This window comes from Pteropus alecto, unplaced genomic scaffold (genome assembly GCF_000325575.1).
Source record: "Pteropus alecto unplaced genomic scaffold, ASM32557v1 scaffold194, whole genome shotgun sequence".
Classification (NCBI taxonomy): domain Eukaryota; kingdom Metazoa; phylum Chordata; class Mammalia; order Chiroptera; family Pteropodidae; genus Pteropus; species Pteropus alecto.
This window is the reverse complement of record NW_006436281.1, coordinates 1,361,624-1,382,699: the sequence shown is the minus strand read 5'-3', so window position 1 is coordinate 1,382,699 and position 21,076 is coordinate 1,361,624. Positions and strand designations below refer to the sequence as shown.

The 21,076-nt window shown below is 54.6% G+C and overlaps 2 protein-coding genes across 4 annotated transcripts; one reads left to right on the top strand and one right to left on the bottom strand.

The window, feature by feature from the left end:
• The first annotated feature begins 204 nt into the window (after positions 1-204).
• Positions 205-8,380, top strand: RTN2 (reticulon 2). 3 transcript variants are annotated; one of them, XM_025046793.1, is made up of 11 exons: positions 215-448; positions 2,060-2,104; positions 2,226-2,684; positions 2,790-3,066; positions 3,549-3,742; positions 5,277-5,484; positions 5,802-5,940; positions 6,079-6,148; positions 6,275-6,321; positions 7,529-7,587; positions 7,878-8,380. In XM_025046793.1, the coding sequence occupies exons 1-11, from the start codon at positions 415-417 to the stop codon at positions 7,957-7,959; spliced, it is 1,614 nt and encodes a 537-aa protein (XP_024902561.1). In that variant the 5' UTR covers positions 215-414; the 3' UTR covers positions 7,960-8,380. The 3 variants fall into 3 exon arrangements, with proteins under 3 accessions (XP_006911862.1, XP_024902561.1, XP_015444743.1); XM_006911800.3 differs by lacking the exon at positions 3,549-3,742 and having other exon boundaries at positions 205-448; positions 2,790-3,047; XM_015589257.2 differs by lacking the exon at positions 3,549-3,742 and having other exon boundaries at positions 218-448; positions 2,790-3,047; positions 6,079-6,127.
• A 7,425-nt stretch (positions 8,381-15,805) lies between these two features.
• FOSB (FosB proto-oncogene, AP-1 transcription factor subunit) lies at positions 15,806-20,608 on the bottom strand. Its single transcript, XM_006911799.1, has 4 exons — positions 19,914-20,608; positions 17,669-17,989; positions 17,319-17,426; positions 15,806-16,301 (listed from the first exon to the last, which is right to left on the bottom strand). The coding sequence occupies exons 1-4, from the start codon at positions 20,037-20,039 to the stop codon at positions 15,840-15,842; spliced, it is 1,017 nt and encodes a 338-aa protein (XP_006911861.1). The 5' UTR covers positions 20,040-20,608; the 3' UTR covers positions 15,806-15,839.
• Positions 20,609-21,076: the final 468 nt, after the last annotated feature.

Below are 21,076 nucleotides of genomic sequence, written 5' to 3'. Positions count from 1 at the left end.
CTACAGGCCCCGCGCTCTCCCATCTAGACCCCGCTCTTCAGACGGCCTTCCTTGCCTTCCCGGCCCCACAGCTTTTCCTCTTAGCTCCGCCTCCCTAGTAGAAAAGCCACGCCCCTCATCTCGGGGCCCAACGGTGTTTTCCCGCCCCCTGCCCTCCCTAAGGTTCCGCTCCGCCTGTCCTCTGGCCCCGCCCCAGCCCCGCGCTGCAGTGCCTTCCCTCCCGCGGCCCCGCCCGCCCCCGCGGAGCCGAGCAGAGGGCGGCGGCAGTGGCGGCTGCTAGAACGGCCCGGGAGGAGGAGGAGGAGAGGATGGCGGCGGCGTCCTGGGCGAGGCGGAGATGAGAGCCTGCGGCCCCAGGCCCAGGGCGGCGTGGCCGGAGTGGGCGGGGGTCCCGATGCAGGCCCGAGGGGGGCCATGGGGCAGGTCCTGCCGGTCTTCGCCCACTGCAGTGAGTAGGGGGAGCCTCGCGCATGGTGTGGGGCCCAGAGGCCCGGGTGGACTCCTCCTGGGTATCCTCTCTGCGCCTGGCCGCGGGAGAGCCGGGATGGGGGAGGAGGCGAAGGAGACAAAGGAAGCTCTCCCCTCCCCCCGCGTTCTAGCGGCGATGGGGGCCACCTGACCCGGAGGACCTGAGAAAGGGCAGAGTTGGGGGGCTGAGATAGCTGGCGTGGGGGTGCGCGGGGCTCTGGCGTGTGCGGCGCGGCCCCGCCCGGAGATGAGGACCCTAGCCGGGAGCTGTCCCCTCTCCTTGGTGCTGGCCGCAGCCGGCGGGCTGGGCAGTTGAATGGAGGGGTAGAGCCAGGATGGAGAACAGGGGTCTGATACCCCCATCACTTATCTTCGCATCCCACCTCCATTTTTCTGCCCTGACTCACGGGCAGCCCGGACCTCGCCCAAATCGTCCAACCTCCTGTCCCTGGGGAATAGTCATCCCTGGGTTGGGGCCAGGACTCCTGGATCCTTAGAGGGTTTTTACCACTGATCAGTAGTAACCCTGGAGGAGACCCACTCTGTTTCCCGGCTTCCGATACCACAGGTGAAGAAACGAGATGGGGGCGAGGGGCGTCCGATTTCAATTTCCAAATGGTATTGAGCGTCTCCTGTAGGCAAAGTCCCAAGCTAGCTCTGAGTGGCCGGACTCCACAGATGAGAACGCCTTGCCTGATCCTCCCGATCTCTGAGCCCAGGACTCCAACAGAATGCCTAACATTCTCTGTCCCGCACCCCTGAGGTTCTGACAGCTGAGGATTTCAACACTCTCAGATCTAGCCACGTGCATGTCTGGGGAGTCCAGATGCCAAAATTCTAAGAATCTGTTATTTCAACATTTTAGAGTATCATCCCAATATCCTAAGATCTTGTCCTTACCTTGGCTTACAAAGGATGACCCTACATGATCTCCCCACCCCACACACACACCTTATCTCTTTCCTCATCTCCCACCTCTCTCCTCTGTCACTCTGCTCCAGTCACACCTTTACACCTCTCTGTCCCTCACATGTGCCAAACAGTGCCTGCCTCGGGGCCTTTGCACTGAGCCTTTCTGTCTGCCTGGAAGACTCTTCCCTGGATATTTGCATGAATTCCTCACTTTATTTCGGTCTCTGCTCAAATGTCATCTTACCGGAGAAGTCTTTCTGACAACCCTGTCTGAAACAGCACCCTCTCACTTTCTCTTTCCTTCCCCGGCTTTATTTTTCTCAACACACTGAGCACCCAACATCATATATTTAATTGTTTTGTCTGTCTTCCCCATAGAGTGCAAGCTCTACGAGGGCAGGGATTTTGTCTGTTTTGTTCACAGTTGTATCCTAAGGGTCTAAAACAGTGCCTGGTACATAGGCTGGATAAATGGTTGTTGAAAGAATGAATGAATTGAAACCTCCTAAAATTCCTAATTTGAAGATTCTAAGGTTAAGGTTCCTGGATTTGAACTTCCAAGACTGAGCAGTGATATTCCGAGTCCTTAATTCCGACCATCCGAGTTTCCAGGACTGGCACACTTCAGTGATCTGGACAGTCTAAGCTTCTAAGAATCTTCGATTTTTCCCTCTCATAGAAGAAGCTCCGTCTACAGCCTCCTCTACCCCTGACTCCACGGAAGGTAAGCGCGGGAGGAGGATGTGAGTGGGACCTGAAGGGGACTCACAGCTGGGTAGGAGGGTTGAGGTGAGTGGGTCAGGTTCCTGCTTGGAGGAGCTCACGCTCTCCTTCACTCACTGCAGGAGGGAACGACGACTCAGATTTTCGGGAGCTGCACACAGCCCGAGAATTCTCCGAGGACGACGAAGAAGAGACCACGTCGCAGGATTGGGGCACCCCGCGGGAGCTGACCTTCTCTTACATCGCCTTTGACGGCGCGGGGGGCGCTGGGGCGCGCCGGGATTCAGCTGCCCGCCGGCCCCGGCCCCAGGGCCGCTCAGTCTCCGAGCCGCGAGACGCGCCTCTTCAGCCTGGCCTGGGCGACAGCTTGGAGAGCATCCCCAGCCTGAGTCAGTCCCCAGAGCCCGGCCGTCGCGGTGACCCCGACACCGCCCCTCTGGCTGGGCGCCCCCTAGATGATCTGGGGTTCCAGCTGGAGCAGCTGGGCTGGGCAGCTCGAGAAGCCAGGTACGAGGAGGACTCTGCTACCAGCAGCTCCACCCCGCTGGAAGACGAAGAAGAGGCTGGAGAGGCTGGGAAAGGTGAGATGTCTGAGGTGCTGGGACCAAAGCCACAAGGGGTGGGTGGTCTCTTCTCAAGCCATCTCCAAGGTGAAAGCTCAAGACCTTCTCTCTCTAATGTGCCAGAACTGGACCTACAACTCGGACTCACTCAGTCCTCGCCGCCCGAAGTCTTGACTCCACAGCCCAGTCCTGGTTCTGGGACTCCCCAGGCCTATCACCAGTCCCCACCCAGATCCCGGGATTCGAACTCTTCTCCTGATGAGCCCTCACTGGAGGACAAAGAGGAAGAGCCGTGGGGACAACTGGAGCGGGAGCCAATCACCGGGCAGTGCCTCGATAGCACGGACCAATCAGAATTCACATTGGAACCACACCTTCTAGGTAAACTGCTGGAGCGAAGGTCTCGTTTAGACCACAGCGAGGGTGGGAGGATTGCAATGTAAAGAGACCAACCTCGCCAAAGAATAGAGGAGAGTGGAGAAGGGAGAAGATGTTGGGATTGGCTAGACATTATAAACCCCGCCCTTAAAAAAATGTCCCGTTATTATAGACTGCCATTGGCTCTTTTCATGTAGTTCTCCTTCCCATTTGAGAAGTTAGCCCTCCGTGTGAGCATTATGATTGGCTGATTGCTTTAAAAAATTAATCCCTCTTTTGGAGTGCTCCCCCTAGAGGCTAATTTTGAACAGGCCAAATCCCTGAGAAAATAAGGCTCTCCTCTGGATGTAGTCATGGGACATTTACAAGTAAACTATGTGCCTTTTAAAAATTCTCCTTTCCTGACCACATCCATTAGCCAGTTGCAAATAGACCCCGCCTTACTTTAAAATGTGCTCAGCCTCCGGGAACGGCCAAGTGTTCGTTATAGACTGTTTACAAGAGATCCACCCCTTTAGCTGTTTACAAGAGATCCACCCCTTTGGGGGATGGTCCGCACCTCTATGGAGAGCAATTGGCCCGGCCAGAGGGGGCCCCGCCCCCTACTCCCTCCCTCCGGGTTCCACTGAAGTGGGCGAAATCCCCGAGAAGCAGCGGTGTCCGCAGCCTCTCACTCGGATCAGAGATGGGGAGTAAAGGTGGGCTTGCGGGGCGGGCTGAGACGGGAGCTGGGGGATGGCGGACGGGAATCCAGATTCGCTATTTCCCTCAAATCTGGGGAGATGTTTCCTATTGGTCCCAGATTCCCCAGAGCTGCAGGCTGGGTCTGGGGGGCTTTGGGGGTGCCCAAGGAAGGCATAAAGAGAGCGTGGGGCGCCCTCTCCCCCAAGATGGGCCTTTGGGGCCTAAGAGCAGGGAGGCCCCCTCCCCCATCCTCAGGCCCAGGCGGCGCTGTCACTCAGGCGCTGGATGTGCCAGCGCAGCTGCAGGCGAGGCCCCCTCCCCCCAGCATGCCTAAACTTAGCCCCCGTCTCAGGCGATCTGGCCCCTCCTCCACTCACTGGCACAGGGCCTCGAGGAGCCCACAGGGGAGGGCCCTGCGCATTGGGGTACGGGGAGGCCTGCTCTAGTTAGAGGTAAATGGGAGACTGTGGGTAGGGAGGAGACAGAAATGAGGGGAATGACTCTGAAGGGGACTGATCTGCGTGGGTCAGTTTGAGTGAAGTGAGGGCTAGAGGATGGAGAGGGTCTGGAAAGAAATGGAAGGGTCCTGGGCTCCTGGTTCAAATGGGAGCGGATTATTGGGAGGGCTACTGAGGTTTAGATGAATGAGTCGAAACGTTGGAGTCGAAAGGTCACCGGTCAGGGCTCAGGCTGGGCTTGGGAGGTGAGTTTAGGGTCTCGGAAAGAGATCAGAAATTTGAATTAGGGTTTAGGAAGGAGGATGGTGTTATCAATACATTTAGGACTGAGAAAAATGTGTTGGTAGAGGTATCAAGGAGATATTACTTTACACCTGTTGGGTTGGCCAAAAATAAAAGGAACAGTAACACCCATCGCTGGGCAGGACGCTGGGGAAAGATCACTCGCACTTTGTTCTCGTTACAGTCTTGCTAGTAAGCAATCTGAGAATATTTGTGACATTCAAAAATACGTAACTAGTCCACCCATCCATCCCACCCCTGGGATTCTATCTCAGAAATAGAACCTCCGGGAGGTAAGAATATCTGTAGTAGGCTGGTGCTTGCAGCGCTGCTGGGGAGTAGGAAGCTAAGTGAATGGCCCAGTAATAGATACATGGTTGAATAAACTGAACGACAGTGCAGCCACACTCCAAAATATCGTGGCGTCCTCAAAAAGAATGAATTAAGGGCTATTCTAGTTGACTAGCGTGGAATTCTATGAGTGCAAGTAGAGTGAGATATGCATAATGCAAGAAAGTGTATATATGATTCCATTTCCCATAAATAACGACCAAAAATTGTGACCACACAGAATCTATGGGTAAGAGTAAGATTAAGGGAACTTGCCAGATGCTTAACATGGGTTTTCCAGAAGGAGAAGAGGGGAGGCAGACATGCCACAAAAGAAGACCCTAAAAATTAGGAAATCAGGTTAAGGCTGAGAGATATGTCAAGCGGTCATGGTTCAACCCTGAGACAGGATATGGGAGATCAAGAGGTCAGCCAGGCCAGGTCCAAACCCCAGCCTGACTGCCCGCCTCCTTCACAGTGGCAGACCTGCTGTACTGGAAGGACACAAGGACATCAGGAGTGGTCTTCACAGGCCTCATGGTCTCTCTGCTGTGCCTCCTGCACTTTAGCATCGTGTCTGTGGCGGCCCACGTGGCTCTGCTGCTGCTCTGTGGCACCATCTCTCTCAGGGTTTACCGAAAAGTGCTGCATGCTGTGCACCGGGGGGACAGCATCAACCCCTTTCAGTGAGAACCCCGGCCCCTAACCTGACTCTGTCCAGACCCCAGTGCCGGCCCCAAGTCCTGACCTCGGCCCTGTCCCCATTCTGTTACTCTTTCTGATTCCAACCCGACCCCCACCTCTGACTTTAATCCACGCTCTGACCCTTCACTTCCAGCCCTCACCTTCGATCTTAACTTCTTAGCCTTAATCCTTGATCCCATCTCCTGACCCTGACCTTGACCTTAGCCCTCTACAAGTGGCCTCCTCCCTCATCCCAGCCATACCCCTCAGCCTGGTCCCCATCCACCCAGAGTCACCTTACACGCTTTTGTCCTCTCAGGGTTTACCTGGACGTGGACCTGACCCTGACTCGGGAGCAGACAGAACGTTTGTCCCAGAAGATCGCCTCCCAAGTGGTATCTGCAGCCACCCAGCTGCGGCATTTCTTCCTGGTAGAAGATCTCGTGGACTCCCTTAAGGTGCTCCAAACCCCCATTCCCTCCTGGGTTCCCGACATCCACCTTTCTGCCCCTGGGGGGTAGGAGGGCCATTTCTGGGTAAGTTCACAGCCGGGAGAGTGCCCTGTAGGCTCTGCTGACCTTGACCCTCACCCCCAGCTGGCCCTTCTCTTCTACATCTTGACCTTCGTGGGTGCCGTCTTCAATGGTTTGACTCTTCTCATTCTGGGTGAGCTGGGAAGGCTGTGGGGGGCTGGGTGAGGAGGTGGGTCATTGGGGTTGGTAGGGGACAGGGCTCTAGATGGAACTGTTAATCTCTTGGGAGAACCCTGACCCCCCATCTCTGTGCCCACAGGAGTGATCGGTTTATTCACAGTGCCCCTGCTGTACCGACAGCACCAGGTGAGTGGGACAGGCCTTCATCTGGCAGTATCCCCGCCAAACGTGAGTGGTCTGAATGCCTCCTCTCCACGGCAAGAGTCCCACCGACAGATGTCTCAGGCAGAGACAAGACCCACTGGTATTTCCGCCCCTGAAAGAGTCAGGGTTAGACTGACATATGTCCCAGCTGGGCACAGGTATCCTGGCTGCTGCCCCCAATGCAGCTAGAGTCTAATATGTTTCAACAGCCAGAAACAGGCATTTTAACTGCTGTCCGCTGACAGAGCCTGGATCTGATTGACATGACCCAACCCAACCCAAGACAGCGGGGCTAACCGATGCTCCTCCCTGACAATGGACCCAAGGTCCAATGGACATGTCTGAGCTACAGAGAGTCGGTCTAACTGATGGTGTATTGCCCTGACACTGCCTGGAACGGAACAACACTCATCCTAGCCAGAAACAGGCAGACAAATGAATGTCTTCTCCCCCCGATACCGCAAGAGACTGACCAACACATATTTCAGTTACAGACAGACAAACTGATGCCGTCTATCCTTACACGTAGTCTGAGTCTGACGGACACCATCCTAGCCAAACAGGTGGACTGACAGATGCTCTCACTCCCTTGAAACAGCCAGAGACTGACATCTCAGTCAAAATCGGGTGGATGACTGTTGCCTAGAACACTGACAGAACCAAGGCCAACTCATATATATCCTCTCCAGAGACAAGCAGATGTGTGGACATTCCCTCCTGCAGCACAGCTGAGAGCCAAATGATACATGTTCCCCCCAGGGAGAGAGTCCTAACTCCCTCACATGCTGGGATCACCGAGACCTCAAAATCAAGTAACACTGAATTAAACTAGTACTTAAATCAATGACGGCCAACAACAATGCCCTCCACCCTCACCCTACCCCTAAGCATACATGTGCACACACACACTCACTTCATTCAAAGATTAACAGTCATGCCCAGGATGTAGACTCGCTGGCAAATTCTTGTGTGTCTACCTGACATCGCTCCCCACACAGAGCGTGGCCCAACCGACTGACACTTCAGCTTGAACTTCTGACTTCCAAGGGAATTTAAGTTTAAAGTTCAAAGTGGAGTGATGGGCCACTCCCTCCAACTCTTGATTTGAAGGAGGGGGAGGAAACAGCCTCCTGAATGCATTAGGGAGAGGACCCCCTTCTAATCTCTCACCCCTTCTTGGTCTCCCCAGGCCCAGATCGACCAGTATGTGGGATTGGTGAACAATCAGTTGAGCCACGTCAAAGCTAAGTAAGGACATGGGGTGGCTGTGGATGGAATGAGAAAGGGAGGAACTTGGGACCTATCCCCTCTATCCCCCCTCATCACCCCACACCCCCGCCCCACACCACCAATCTCCTGGGGCTGAATGCCCTATTCTCAAAGAAAAGTGCCAGACAATTCCAACACAGGCCATCAGGTGAGTGCAGGGGCTGGCTTTGGTACTCTGCTTGTTTCCCCATCCAGCTTCCCCCTTACTTCTTAGACATCTACCCCGTCTCTTGCCCGCCCCCTCCTGACTCCACCTATTTCTCCCACAGGATCCGAGCTAAGATCCCAGGGACCGGAGCCTTTGCTTCAGCAGCAGCCGCAGTCTCCGGATCCAAAGCCAAAGCCGAATGAAACGGGTGTCTCTGCCTGCGGGACGCCTGCCCCCACTCCCTGCAGCCCTCTGCCCACCTCTATCTCCCTTCCGTCCTCACCCACTTCCCGCCTCGGCCCAAGCCATTTCCCGGTGGGTGTCAGGATCACTCACACCAGAGTTTGCGCAAATTCCCTGAGCGGCCAGGACTACATTTCCCATGAGGCTCTGCTCTGGGAGTCCAGGCGAGGCGAGGCACCTTGGCCGTGGGGCCTGCTGGGACTTGTAGTTGCCTAGCTAAGGCACCCATCCTGCACTTACGTGACCCCGCCGCTGGAGGCGCCGTGAGAGGTTGGTGTCTCCCGGACACCACTAGCCCCAGCACTGGGGTTTTGCATGGGGCCCAGGGGAGGCCTGAGCTTGGATTTACATTATAATAAAGACTTCTGTGGAAAACCCAAAGCTTCCTGTGCTTCCAGCCCCCTCCAGCTTTCACCTTCTTTCACCGAAAAGCACTTAAGTGACACTCAAGGAAGAACCTTCCTTGTCTCTGAAGAAGCCCCATCTGTTATCTGTTTAGATGATGAAATAATTGAGGGGAAGACGCTGAGAGATTGCCCATCCCCAGGCTAACCAAGGTCTGGCAGCCACTTTCCATACTGTGCTCAAGGAAGACATCACCAATCCATCCCCACACCCTGCCTGCTACACAGTCGTCTCACCTGAGTCCCATACTCTTGCATCCAACTGCCTTCTGAATGACTGCTCCTGCAAACACATCCACACCTCCCGTCCTGCTTGATTTCCATCCTGTCTGTCCCTACTGTCACCAGGCCTGAGATGCAGGTTTGGCCACATCTCATCGGTTAGGAAGCCATGTCTATTGTAGCTCCCAAATATCTCTCATCTGCCCACATCTCTCCATTCCACTTGCCTTAAAGTACCAGGACATCAGGTTCCAAAACTGTAAACTGAGGGAGGAAGAGGCAGGCGACCGAGGCCTAAAGACCCACAGACCTGGATTTGAATCTCAGCTTCACTACCTCTTGGCCGTGTGACTTGGAGCGAGTGACTTCACCTCTTGAAGCCTCAGTTTCCTCAAATAGAAAAGTGTCACCAAAACTATACCTACACGTCAAGTCACAGGACCTGGCATATAGTAGATGTTAATAAACAGAAGCTGCTATTTTTATCTATGACATGTTTTCCCAAATTTCAATCTTTCCCTCATAACCTTCGTGATCATTAATTATATCATCTGTTCTGCTATTTACCTAATAATTTTCTTTAAATTGGTTTACGAAAAAAAAAAATGTCTTTTTAAAGGAAATTTTACTTCGCCACCAAGGAAGTCACTATCGCTTGCCAGAAATAGAAGACAATGTTAAAAATAAACACAAAATTATTAATTTAAAATGTTTGTTTGTGCATCACCTAAAATCATCTCACTTGCCTCTAGCTTCGCACATCACATTTTATGAGATAAATAATGAGGTTACAGGGGTAGTAGTTACAGCCCCAGAATTTGTATACAGGGGTTACCTAGCAGTAGCTATCTAACTAAAAGAAGCAGGGCTTTGAGGGATGCGGGGGCTTCTCTTGAATCTGGATTTGCCAAGCAGAGACAATGTTTTAAATTTCTAAATGAAAAAAGCAAAATTTCCTAAAGATGCTTTTATTCACACTTCCCAGAAGACAAAGTGTCCATCTGTCCATGATAGAGAATGGAGGAAGAGGGACTAGTTTGAAAATATGGGTCCAGGAATAGCTAAAGCCCCCAAACCCAGGCAGGAAACTAGAGATAGAAACAGCCTTTACTGAGTGCCGCCCGCCCCCTCCCCCCCACACCCCCTCCACTCACCGCCACCCAGTTGCCTGGCCCCATGCCAGATTTTTATACCTTTCCGCTCATCACCATTCTTCCAGCGAATTCAGTTGTAGCAGTCTTGCTTTCCAGATGGGGAAACTGAGGCTCAGAGGCTGGTAACAATATTCTGCCATTTATTCTACAAACAGTTACTGAGCATCTGCTAACGTGCTTAAGCACTTTTTATTCTAGCGGGACCAGACAGACAGTGAGAAAACAGACTTAGAATATGGCAGGTGGTGATCAGGGCGATGGAGAAAAGGCCAGCAGGGTAAGGGGATAGAGTGACAGGGCTTGCTATTTTAAACGGGGTGGTCAGGGAAGGCCTCTCTACGTGATGATATTTGAGCAGACGTCAGAGTGAAGGAAGGCAGTGAGTCATGTGTACATGTGGAGAAAAGGAGATTCAGGCAAAGGGGACCAGCAAACGCAATGGCCCGGAGAGAGGAGCATGCCTGGCGTGGGGAGCAGACCTTTATGCAGGAAGTCAAGTATGTGAGGAGAGTCGAGGAGGAGACGAGTTCAGAGGAATGAGAGAGGCTAGATTACCGGGATTTGTAAAGCCATGGTGAGAACTTTACCTTTGTCTCTGAGATGGGAGCCACGGGAAGGTTTCATGTCGGGGAATGGTATTGTTGTCCAAGGATCACTGACTTGGGTTATAAAAGCATCACCTTTTTGGTAATAATTATGATGGCACAGGTTCAATTTCCCCACGTGGATGGGCTGTGGAAAATGAAGTACAGTACTACCGTTTTTCTAAGCCTCAGTTTCCCGGGCCATAAAATGCAGGTGCAAAATGGATGAGCTTTAGTGTCTAAGCTGAATAGGGACAGAGTATCTGTCATCCCCAGCACCTAGGACAGTGCCTGGGACTCAGTAGGCGCTCAATAAATATTTGAATGGAGGGATCGGTAGGTCGCTGAAGTTCCACAATAGAACAGCAGGTGTCGCACCAGCCCCGTAGCTGTCTGCCGGATCCTCCCGGTCTTGGTTAAATCAGATTCTAGCAGGAACCGACTCACTTGAACTCGGATTTTTCAGAGAACAGGCTTCCAAAGGCCGAATATTGAATCTCTTTTAAAAAAGAAAAAGAAAAACTTTCTCACTTAAAAAAAGGGGCTTCTGGCTCTTTAACAGCTAGAAGCGCGTGGGCCAGAGCCCCAGGAGCCGTTTCCCAGAATGCGCGGCATTATGCAAATAAACCATTTCCAACTCAAAGACGATTCCTGACAAGCAAGGCAGAGATAACATTTTGAAAGGGTTTATACCATAATAAATGACTGGGAAATTTTTTAAATATTAAAACGAAGAATCTCACACCCATCCAGATTATATAACCATAATCTAAAAATGATAGAAATTACTGGTTTTTATATAGCTGTGTGGGTATCGGGGTGTTTCGCCCGGATGATCCTCAGTGGTCTGGGGTGCAGGCTTCAAACCTGTAGCTGTCTAGCGACAGAGTGGTTCAATTCCACCTTTCGGGCGGGAGGGGGATCGCACCCCAGAACCTTTTCTTCCCCCACAAAATGGATGACTTTAGAGAGCGCTTAGACGCCAGCACCTCGAGAGGTCGCTGCAGCCCTCCGCATCGCAATTCATCCTTCTCCACGCGGGTCTCTTCCTGCGGTTACACCTTTTCCGCGGATATATTAAAGACAACTCCAAACGATGAAGAAAAACTCGTCTACAGTCCCAGTTCTGCGATGTTTAGTTTGAGAATGATGCTGGATCTCTCCGCCTCCCTTAAACTCAGTCATCTGCTCACTCATGTATTTAATCACGCGTGCACTTTATTAACCAGGCAAATGTGTGTTCATTGGTTCATTAATTCATTCACTCATTCAACAAGTGTTGCTCCGTGTCCAGTCCTGCACGGAGCCGGGCTGGGGACACAATGGTGATGGCAACCCTGGTCCCGGCCCCATGGTACTCCCAATCCAGAGAAGACAATCGTTCATCACACATTTAATTAACAACTAGGAAGGTGGTGACAACTGGGAAGGAAAGTATAGATCACGTGAGGCCATCTAATAAAGACACCTGAGTTCAGCTGGGGTGTCAGGGCAATATTTGAGCAGACACCTGAAGGATGAGAGGAGATTAGCCAACGGCGGGTGGGGGGGTGGGACATGGGGACTATGCTCAGGGATCGGGGTGACACCAATAATGGCGGTGGGGATGGTGATAACTGCATTTTCACTCTGCGCTCAGCGCTGGTGTTAATGAGCTCACTGACTCCCCGCAACAGCTCGTTCTGTAGCTGAGGAAACAGGTTCAGAGAGATGAAGTCTCTTGCCCAAGGTCCCCCAGCTTTGGTAGGCCCCCAACCCCAGACTCTCAGACCCCTGGTCCATGCTATCTACCATTGCCTTGTGCTGTCTTTACCAAGATAGCGTCTCACCAAGTCCTGTCTGTTCTGCCTCCTGAGTGACTTTTGAATCCTTTCCCTTCTCTCTCACAGCCCCTGGCACTGTTTCAGGCTCCCTCACACTAGGGTGTCCCCACCCTGGCCTCCTCCATGGTCTCTTGCCCCTTTCTCTTCCCAGCTACCATCAACCTGAAGGCCAGAGACATCTACCTAAAGCACTCACCTGTCCCTGCCCTTCTTTTTCTATTTTTTAATTTTTATAAGATTTTAAGTCACACCGATGACATCGCCAAGAAGCAAGATGTCAAATGCTTCGATGTCCCCACACTTCTTGTGCCCCAAACCTACCACGGCTCCCCAGTGCCCTCAAGAGAAGATCTAAATTCTTCGTCTGGAATTGAAGCCTTCCAAATGTGGTCCCTGCTAACCTCTTTCTCTCTACCCTTTGTCCCAGCCACCGTGAACCTCTAGCTTCCTCCACGTTTCAAGCCCTCTCTCCACGAGGAGTTCTTTGAACTCACTGTTTAATCAACCTTAGTCTTTTTCTATTCCCTTCTCTATCTCCTATTTACACTCTGGGACTGTTTAACTGTCCCCTCCTCCAGAAAGTCTCTCTTGACTCCCAGACCAGGTTAGAAGCCCCCACCGGGCTCCCCGCAATCCCATGGACTCCCTTAATTCTGTCTAATTTGAATCGCCCCTGACCGTGGACAAGTCTGTGTCCCCTACTGGACTGTGAACTCTAGGAGGGGATGGCCTGGGCCCGTCTCAGTCCCTGCAGTGTCCCCAACACTGACCAACCAGTACAGGGCTGGGCACACAGTAGATACTTAGCAAATATATAAAATTAATGAATAAATTAAGTGATTCTATCATAATAATTTCCCCTGCTTATTCATTTATGGTCCTAAGACATCTGAATAACCTCTGGACTAGCATTTCAATTCCCAGAGTGCTTGCTGCTATGCAAATAGGAAAAGGCGTGGATTTTGCAATGCGGATGGCTCGGCTGTATCTTTCGACTGACAAAGTGACCATATTTTTGAGTTAGTCAATTTGGGGTCAGCCCCAGTGTGTTCATAACCCGGAAGTGCTCACGTGAAAAGCAAAAGGAAACACATCTTTAGTGTTAAGGGACCCAAGTTTTTGTGATTCATATGTCTGAGGACTGCCCACCATGGATTTAAGTGATCTCCAATAAATTGGGATGTATTCTTCTAAGTTCTCTACCTTCACGGCCTTTTGCTCAGGCCGTTCTCCAGAGCGTACCGTCCCTCCCTCTCCAGGAAGCCTCCATGATCCTTCGGTATTTCCGTACCACGCACCTCACAGCTTTCTAGAGGGAGGCACAACCTGTGTTCGTGGGAAGTCCTCCTGCCCGTCTAGCCTCCCTCTAACCTGCTGTAGTGGGAGTTCCAGCGTGTGTGCATGTGTGTGTGTGTGTGTGTGTGTGTGTGTGTGTGTGTGTGTGTGTGTGTGTGTGTGTGTGTGTGCATAGCCCCTCCAGCAAGTTGACTTCACTGTCTCCTGCAGAAAGGAAGGCAGGTGACGGGCGTCAGGAGAAAATAGACACTGAGGCTTGGTGGATGTATTTTTAAGAGCTTTTTATTGGCGACAGTGCAGAATCATGGAGGTGGAGGGGAGCGGCCCAATGCCGGCCAGCCCCAGACCCCTGGGGTCAGGTGCAAAATACAAAACGAGAATCACAAATACAGAATGGGGTGGGGGCTCGGGCAAGTCAATAAACTGTGTAGGGCAGGGGCAGGCCCCGCTCATAGGCTCACACTCACACCCAGAATTCTCAAAGGTACAGATTGTAAAAATCTATAATCCCTCAGGCTGACTCGCAAAAATAACATCTCACGTCCCCAACGAACCCAGAGTCAAAAGGTAGCTGGAGGGTCAACAACAGTCAGAAAAGAGACAGGTGGAAATAGTCAGAGAAAAGACGGAAGGGGAGAGACGGTCCAGAAAGAGACAGCCAGAGACAGGCCGAAGAGACAGGCTGCCTCGAAGTTTCCAGAAGCAGTGTTTCCAATTCAATGGCATGGCTTTGGGGGCCAATGTGACCTGGGCCAAGGCTGCAGAAGCGCTCACACTCTCACGCGCGCGCGCACACACACACCCATATATAATATATTTATTTATACATAATAGATATAAGTGCCTTTCGGAGACCAGGAAAGGGATAAATAACTACCGGGAGGGGAGGGGTCAGGGCAGGAGGCGCAGGACGGGGCACGTGGAATGTTCTCCATGCAGCAGGAGGGCGGCCTGGCCCACCCGACATTAAAAAATATCCATTGGCCTCACGGTATTATTCTCATGAGGTGAAGCGCAGGAAAGGCGGGGTGGGGGAACTAAAACCAAGATTGGGGCCGGGATGGGGGGGATGGGGAGGGGAAGCTGGGACGGCGGGAGCCCAGCCCCATCGAGTTTGCCAGTCCAAAAATATTGGGGGTCGGGCGCCAAAGCCTCAGCCTTTAAGTCTTCTCCCGAGAAATGTCGGGCCTCCTGGCAATCTCCCCTTGCTCTCTTTCTAGAAAGGATGGGGGAGTGCCGAGAGGAGGGAGAAGTTGGCGTCCTAGGCCAGGGCTGGGTGACAGGCCTTAAAGAAAAAGGCCAGGGCTGGAGGCTGGCGGTCCTGAGGAGAGAGGCCACGCGAATGGATAACTGTCATCCCCTCTCGACTGTCACCCCCTGAAGTCTAACTCACTGTTGAGGAGAGGAAGATATGAGAAGGGGAGACCAAGGAAAGGCTTTGGGGAGCGGGGCGGGGGGCACGATGCCTCCGGAAGGTTTCTGTCCTACCGGACTCCACCCCCCCACAGGCCAACTCATTTCACAGTATAAACACTCCAGCAGAACAAGCATCACAGCGCCCCCTGCCGCCCGAATCAGAGAGGCCCAACAAGGAAGGCCAGGAGGGGAGGCTGAAGTGTGTGGTGAGGGGCGGCTTGGAATAATACTGTAATCAGACAGGAGGGCTGGGGCTGAATGTGCGGGGACCCTCGGGAGGTGAGAAATTCCATCAGAGCCGGTTTTGCTGGGAGGGAGTGGCTGGACAGTCAGGGAGGGCGGTTCACATTTCAGACTAAGTCTGGGTCGAGGGGGGAAGGAGATTATCATAGGGGGCCATCGACTTCCCTCTAAAGGGGAGAGGGGCTCAATTCAGAGGAGGCTCTGACCACTTGGAAATGTTGGATAAATAAGCTCAGGTCGGGGGAGCAGGGAGAACCAGCCTAGTCAACTCTCCGAAGAGTGCTGTGGGGGACACTGTGGGGGACTCTGTGGCACTTCCTCGTTGGGCCTCTCTAGAGAGGACTCCAGCCCACACCACAGCCCACCGCCAGCATCCCCCTTCCCTCCAGCCCGCAGATGGGCATCGCCCCCCAACCCTCAAACCTCCAATCCCCAGCGATTGGGTCGAAGCGAGAGGACCAACAGGCAGCCCAGGGCGTCCATCCCCTCCCCACCCCATGCCCCCAAAGTCACCAGCTTTCTGGCCTCGCCGGGCCACACAAACAAGAGGCGGCACAAAATACAAGGAGGTCCTCCTGTCCGATGGCAGTGGCGGCAGAGAGTCAGTCAGACAGGAGAGGCAGGGAGGCCACACACCCGCTTAGTCTCGTCCCCTCTCTCTCCTTCTTGTGTGTTTGTTTGTTTTGTGTCTAAAAGGTTCACAGAGCAAGAAGGGAGGGCGAGTTCAGGGGGTCGGAAGGCTGGTCGCTGCCGCTGGTGCGATGAGCGCCGGCGAACGCGGAGACCTCCGGGCAGGTGAGGACAAACGAAGAAGTGTACGAAGGGTTAACAACGGGGAAGGGGTCGCCGAGGACTTGAACTTCACTGTGTGTAAAGAGAGAAGCTGTCAGGTTGGGGAGTGCGTCTTGGCTGGTCTGGAAGGGCAGGGGCGGTGGTGGCGGGGGCGGCAGCAGCCAGCTGAAACCATCTTCCTTAGTGGATGCTGACCCCGGCAAATCTCTCACCTCCGCCAGCGGGCCGGGCCCCGGCCCCTCTTCGTAGGGGATCTTGCAGCCCGGTTTGTGGGCCACCAGCACAAACTCCAGACGCTCCTTCTCCTTTTGGAGCTCTGCAATCTCTGACTCCAGCTCGGCCTTTTCTTCTTCCAGCTGATCTGTCTCCTGAGGCCCAGTGGCCAGGTCATGGAGAAGAGAGAGGAAGGAGAAGAAGAATGTAAGCCACTAGAGAAGGTGGGTCGTGGCTGAAGCCATCTCCCCTAGACTTGCCGGTGAGGCCCAGGGCTGGCAGGCAGCTCTGGACTGAGAGGAAAGGCATCTTGGAGTCCTGGTGTGCTATTGAACTTGGGGCAAGGGTCTGGCCTTCTAGGAGCCTCCCCATCTGCAGAGTGGATGGTTGGGAAATGGCCAGGTGCACAGGCGAGTCTTTGGTTGCAGGAAGCACTCAGAGGTTTGTTGAATGAATGAATGAATGAATGATTGTTATATGTTTTTAATGCCACCTGTTACCTGACCCCCTCTGCCTCCTAGGAAAGAGAGTAGGTAGCCAGGAAAGTGCAGAATTTTCCTGAGTTCCTCTAGAGGCTGCGGGTCTCCCCACCCGCTGCGAGTCTCAGACTGAGGGAGGATGTAGAAGGGGAGGATGCCTTGGCGGACGCCATCAGCCCACGGTGCGACAACTATGAGCGGCTGAGGCAGGTGGAGGGGAATCGACACAGGATAAGAGGATTTCGTTTCATAAACTCTCCAGAATGTTAAAGCAGAGGAAACCTGGGAGGTTCCGTGAGGGGGGGGGAAGAGATGCAGAAACTGGCAAAATGGGCTGTCGCTTGCCCGAGACCAAAAGGGGGAAATACTCAAACCGTCCCTCTATTAAAAGTCCCTCATATGTCCTCTCAGGAAGGACTGAGGACCAGGAGAACGGCGTGTGTGGGTGGGGAAAGGGTCATTAATCGGGGCAGGGAGTGGCCAGGAGTCCACATAAGTCTGCGAAGGTCTCTGTGTGTGCACAGGGTCGCCCCTTCTGGCCATGCCTGTACCTAGTTCCAGACGTGGAACTGCCGGTTCTCAGCCCAGGATAAGGGTGCAAGTGTGTGTGTGTGTGTGTGGGGGGGGTGACAGAGGATGAGGAGCGAGCCCCCCTTTGGCAAACCCTCACCCCACCCCAGGGGCCATCCTCACCGCCTGGAGTCGGTCAGTCAGCTCCCGCCGACGGTTCCTACACTTAGCTGCTGCCAGTTTGTTTCGCTCCCGACGAACCCTTCGCTTCTCCTCCTCCTCCGGGGTAAGCTGAGTAGGGAAGACAGAGGCCATGAGGTTTGGGGACACAGTGCACCTCCTCCATCCATCCTGAACCTCCTCTCTTTCCAGAACCCCCAGGATCCAGAAAAGGACCCTCTCGTCCTCACTGACTAAGGATGCTAGGGTTTCTGCAGCACTGAGGCCTTAGTGGTCCCTCAGCCCAAGAGTGAGAAAGTTCCTGCCTCTCCGGCTTCCTCCCACCAGACCAAGTTCTGATGCTCCTTACTCACCGTCTCCTCTCGGGGTCTCCTAGGCCGGGCTCGGGCTGGGCGGGCAGGCCCAGGTCCGCTGGCGGCTCCGCTGGTGGAAGGCCCACCACTGCCACTAGCTCCGCCACTGCTGTAGCCACTTATGCCCGGTGTTGAGTAACTGGTTCCAGGCATGTCATAGGGGTCGACGGCCGGGGGCTGGGAGGCCAGTGGCTGTCCCTGGGACTGGGCCATGGAAGAGATGAGGGTGGGTTGCACGAGCCACTGGAGGTCCTGGCTGGTTGTGATCGCGGTGACCGTGGGCACGAAGGAACCGGGCATTTCCCCAAGACCGGCGCACTCCTACGGGGTGACACATACACACACAGGCGTAGACACACAAACAGAGACACCGACACACACACACCCAGCACACATACACACACCGACCCCGTGAGTGAGCACAGGGTGAGCGGGTGTGGATGTGTGTGTCACAGGCAAAAAGCCACAACACCCACCCTTCCACTACACCGTGACGCAGTGGTTAATGAGAGGATCTCTGCTCAACTGGCTTCTACCTCCTCCTTCTTCCTCGGGGAAAGGTTGCACGGTTCCAGCGGGTGGTGAATCACACCCCGGGTTGGTGACTCTTAGGTATGGGGGGTGGGGAGGAGGCTGGACACAGCCGGGTGACAGAACTCCCGGGACGGAGTCACAGCCACACACACAGCCACAACACCCCACCCCCACCCCAGAGGCAAGGGGAGGGAGAGGGAGAGGCCTTAGGCCAAGCCTTCCTCTACACTCACACACATACACACACCCCTCTGAGCGAGGGGATGAGCGATCAGAGGGTCCATGAGACCCCCCTGCAGGGGCGGGGATCCCAGCTAACCAGGTGTTGGGCGACGGGCCTAGGAGTTTAGAACAGCGTTTCAAGTAATTGCCTCTCCCCAGAATGAGGCTGACAGTGACAGGTTACGGTGGACAGACAGGTAAAGAGTGACGACCCGGGTTCCCTCAGACTGCCGCGGAAGGGGAATGGTGTAGGTCCCGAGCCCCCAAGCCCAAGCGGCGCTCATCTCCCCCCACCCGCAAATGGAATCCTAGAACTGCTCGGAACGCTAAACTACTCTCCTAGGGGGCGTGGTGAGGGATGGGCTGGCCCGCCGGCCAATCAGCGTCCTGGAAACCCAGGGGAGGCGGGGCTCCCGGAGACCACCTGGCTGCTCTTCCTAGACTTAACGGTTCTAGTCCTGTCTTCGGACACCCGGGAGGGACCAAGTGTCCTTAGTAGAGGGAGTGGGAGTGCGTGTATATGCCTGGAGAAGGGAGTGACGGTCACCAGGTCTCCTGAAGAAACCCCGGCCCACAAACAGACATCCTCTGCCTCTGAGAGCAGAGGTACGGGATCTCCTTCAGGTCCTCGCGGACCCATTGAGTCGCAGAGGGTCTCTCTTGTCGCGACAGGAATCCCCTTCGCTCTGCCTCTAAAGGCCGGTAAAAGAGACCCTAGCGCCGAGGAACCACGGGTTCCGGGGACAAAGCGGAGGAAGGGAACTGCACCCCACAAATAGGAAAAGAAAGTTGATTGGCCAAAAACCCGCGCCGCGGCGGCCAATCGGAACGCCGGACTGCCCCCTCCCTTAGCAACGTGGCCACGGCGTTCCAAAATAGAACGCTCCCGGGACGTCAGGGGCGGGGCGGACGAAGGGGGCGCCGCGCGCCGTGCGTGCCCCGCGTCAGACGGAGGATTCCAGCGCGTCAGCCGTTACGCACGGGTCCCCCGTTACGTCTCCGCGCAGGAGGCGGAGGCAGCTCAGTGGAGGGTTCGAGGCCCGCTTTCCCGCTGGATGGAGAGCGACCCGGCGCCGGAGTGGGCGCACCGGTGGAGGAGGTAAAGGGAAGAGGCTACTGGAAGCTTCCCCGGGAGCTCCCCGACCTGCCTAACCGCTCCATAGCTTCAGGTGGGGACCTGGGTCGGGGACGGTCCCGGAGCCAGCTAAAAGTTCTCAACCCTGCTACCGCATACATGTTGCACTGAACGGCGCATTCTAGCCACCCTCAAACCTTACCCCTCTGCGTTCCCTCCCTGCGCTCCACGCACACGGCCAATTGCAAACAAGTCCCGACTCTGCAATTTGCAAAGTGCGCCCTGCGCGCCTATGCCGTCGCTGATCCTGGGGTTTGATGAGTCTTTATGAGGGGTGGCAAGATTGCTCGTTCCACCCTTGACTTGAAAAAAATTAAACCCCACAAAGCAGTACCCTAACCCATTAGAACTTACCTGGGAGGCGGCGGCGGTGGGTGGACTGCCAAAGGAGTCCACCGAAGACAGATACTGAGACTCGGCGGAGGGCGAGGAGCTGCACCGGGAGCCGGAATCGTAGTCTCCGGGAAAAGCCTGAAACATTTCCCTGGGCACAGGGGGGCCCCTGTGACCACGCTGAGGTCGCCGGGAAGCCAAGGCTATGGCCGGGTGGGGGAAGAAAGGTGCGAGTCCGGGATAAGTCGAGCGCGTCGCCAAAGTGCGCCGTCCGGGGAAACTCGGGATTGGGGGCCGCGTCCCGCTCCAACAGTCGCAAAGTTTCTGTGCAATTCCTCTGCGGCGCCCAGGCCCCCACAAGATGCCGCTGTGTCTTCCGAAAGTCCAGGCTCGGTTGAACCCAGGGGCGTGGTGGGGATCGCTCCCCTAAAGGTGGAAAGCGCTGTCCTGCTGTACAGAATCTGCTTCGGATGCGGTCTCCTCCACGCGTCCGGTGGGTCCCACGGGGGGAGGGATGTGATAAAGAAGACGAAAAAAAGTAAGTCGGTCCTCCAAAGTAAAATGTAGAATTACCTAGAAGAATCCTTCCAAAAAGTTTCTCTCCGGAAAAAAATCATAAACCGAATTTCACAGCCCCCAAGAACCACAACAATAAAGTCCCTAAGCCCCAGCTCCGCGCGTCCCTGCAGTGGCGGTAGCTCTCAGTCTTATGAATGAAACCCAAAGCCGCCAGCCTGTATTTATACGCCCCGGCCCGGCCTTCTGCTTACGTCACCCCCCCCTCACTCCACAAACTTCCTCAGATCTCCGGCCCTGTTGGGCCGAGCCGCGTGCCGCACGGCAAGAGGTCTGCCTTAGCCTCGATATGGTCACCTGCATCACCTTTGCCACCCTGGGGGTCTCGGGGGCTGCGTTCCAGAGCTCTCGGCGGGAGGGGATCCCGGCCCCGCCTTCCCGAAGTTCCTGTGACGCAATTAGCCATATAAGGAGCTCGGCCGGCGAGGCAGAGTGTTTGTTTGGTAACCTAGCAATTACGTCAGAGGGAATCCCTCTCGCTCGCGCGCTGGCAGAACCCGCCCGCGCTTGCGCAGTGCCGCGCCGCCCCGGGGGCTGGTATTAATAGGCTGTTGGACTGGCCCAGGGAAGGCGGGGGTCGGGGAGACCCCAGCTAGCGGGTCCACCTA

What these genes read in the sequence shown, in the direction of transcription:
- FOSB (XM_006911799.1), bottom strand. Translation starts at nt 20,039, where the DNA reads ATGTTTCAGGCTTTTCCCGGAGACTACGATTCCGGCTCCCGGTGCAGC. An exon ending in CCACCGCCGCCGCCTCCCAG is followed by an intron (nt 17,990 to 19,913) that starts GTAAGTTCTAAT and finishes GTCACCCCGTAG; the next exon opens with GAGTGCGCCGGTCTTGGGGA. An exon ending in GGAGACCCCGAGAGGAGACG is followed by an intron (nt 17,427 to 17,668) that starts GTGAGTAAGGAG and finishes TTCCCTACTCAG; the next exon opens with CTTACCCCGGAGGAGGAGGA.
- RTN2 (XM_025046793.1), top strand. Translation starts at nt 415, where the DNA reads ATGGGGCAGGTCCTGCCGGTCTTCGCCCACTGCA. An exon ending in GGCTGGAGAGGCTGGGAAAG is followed by an intron (nt 2,685 to 2,789) that starts GTGAGATGTCTG and finishes CTAATGTGCCAG; the next exon opens with AACTGGACCTACAACTCGGA. An exon ending in GGTAAACTGCTGGAGCGAAG is followed by an intron (nt 3,067 to 3,548) that starts GTCTCGTTTAGA and finishes TGTTTACAAGAG; the next exon opens with ATCCACCCCTTTAGCTGTTT.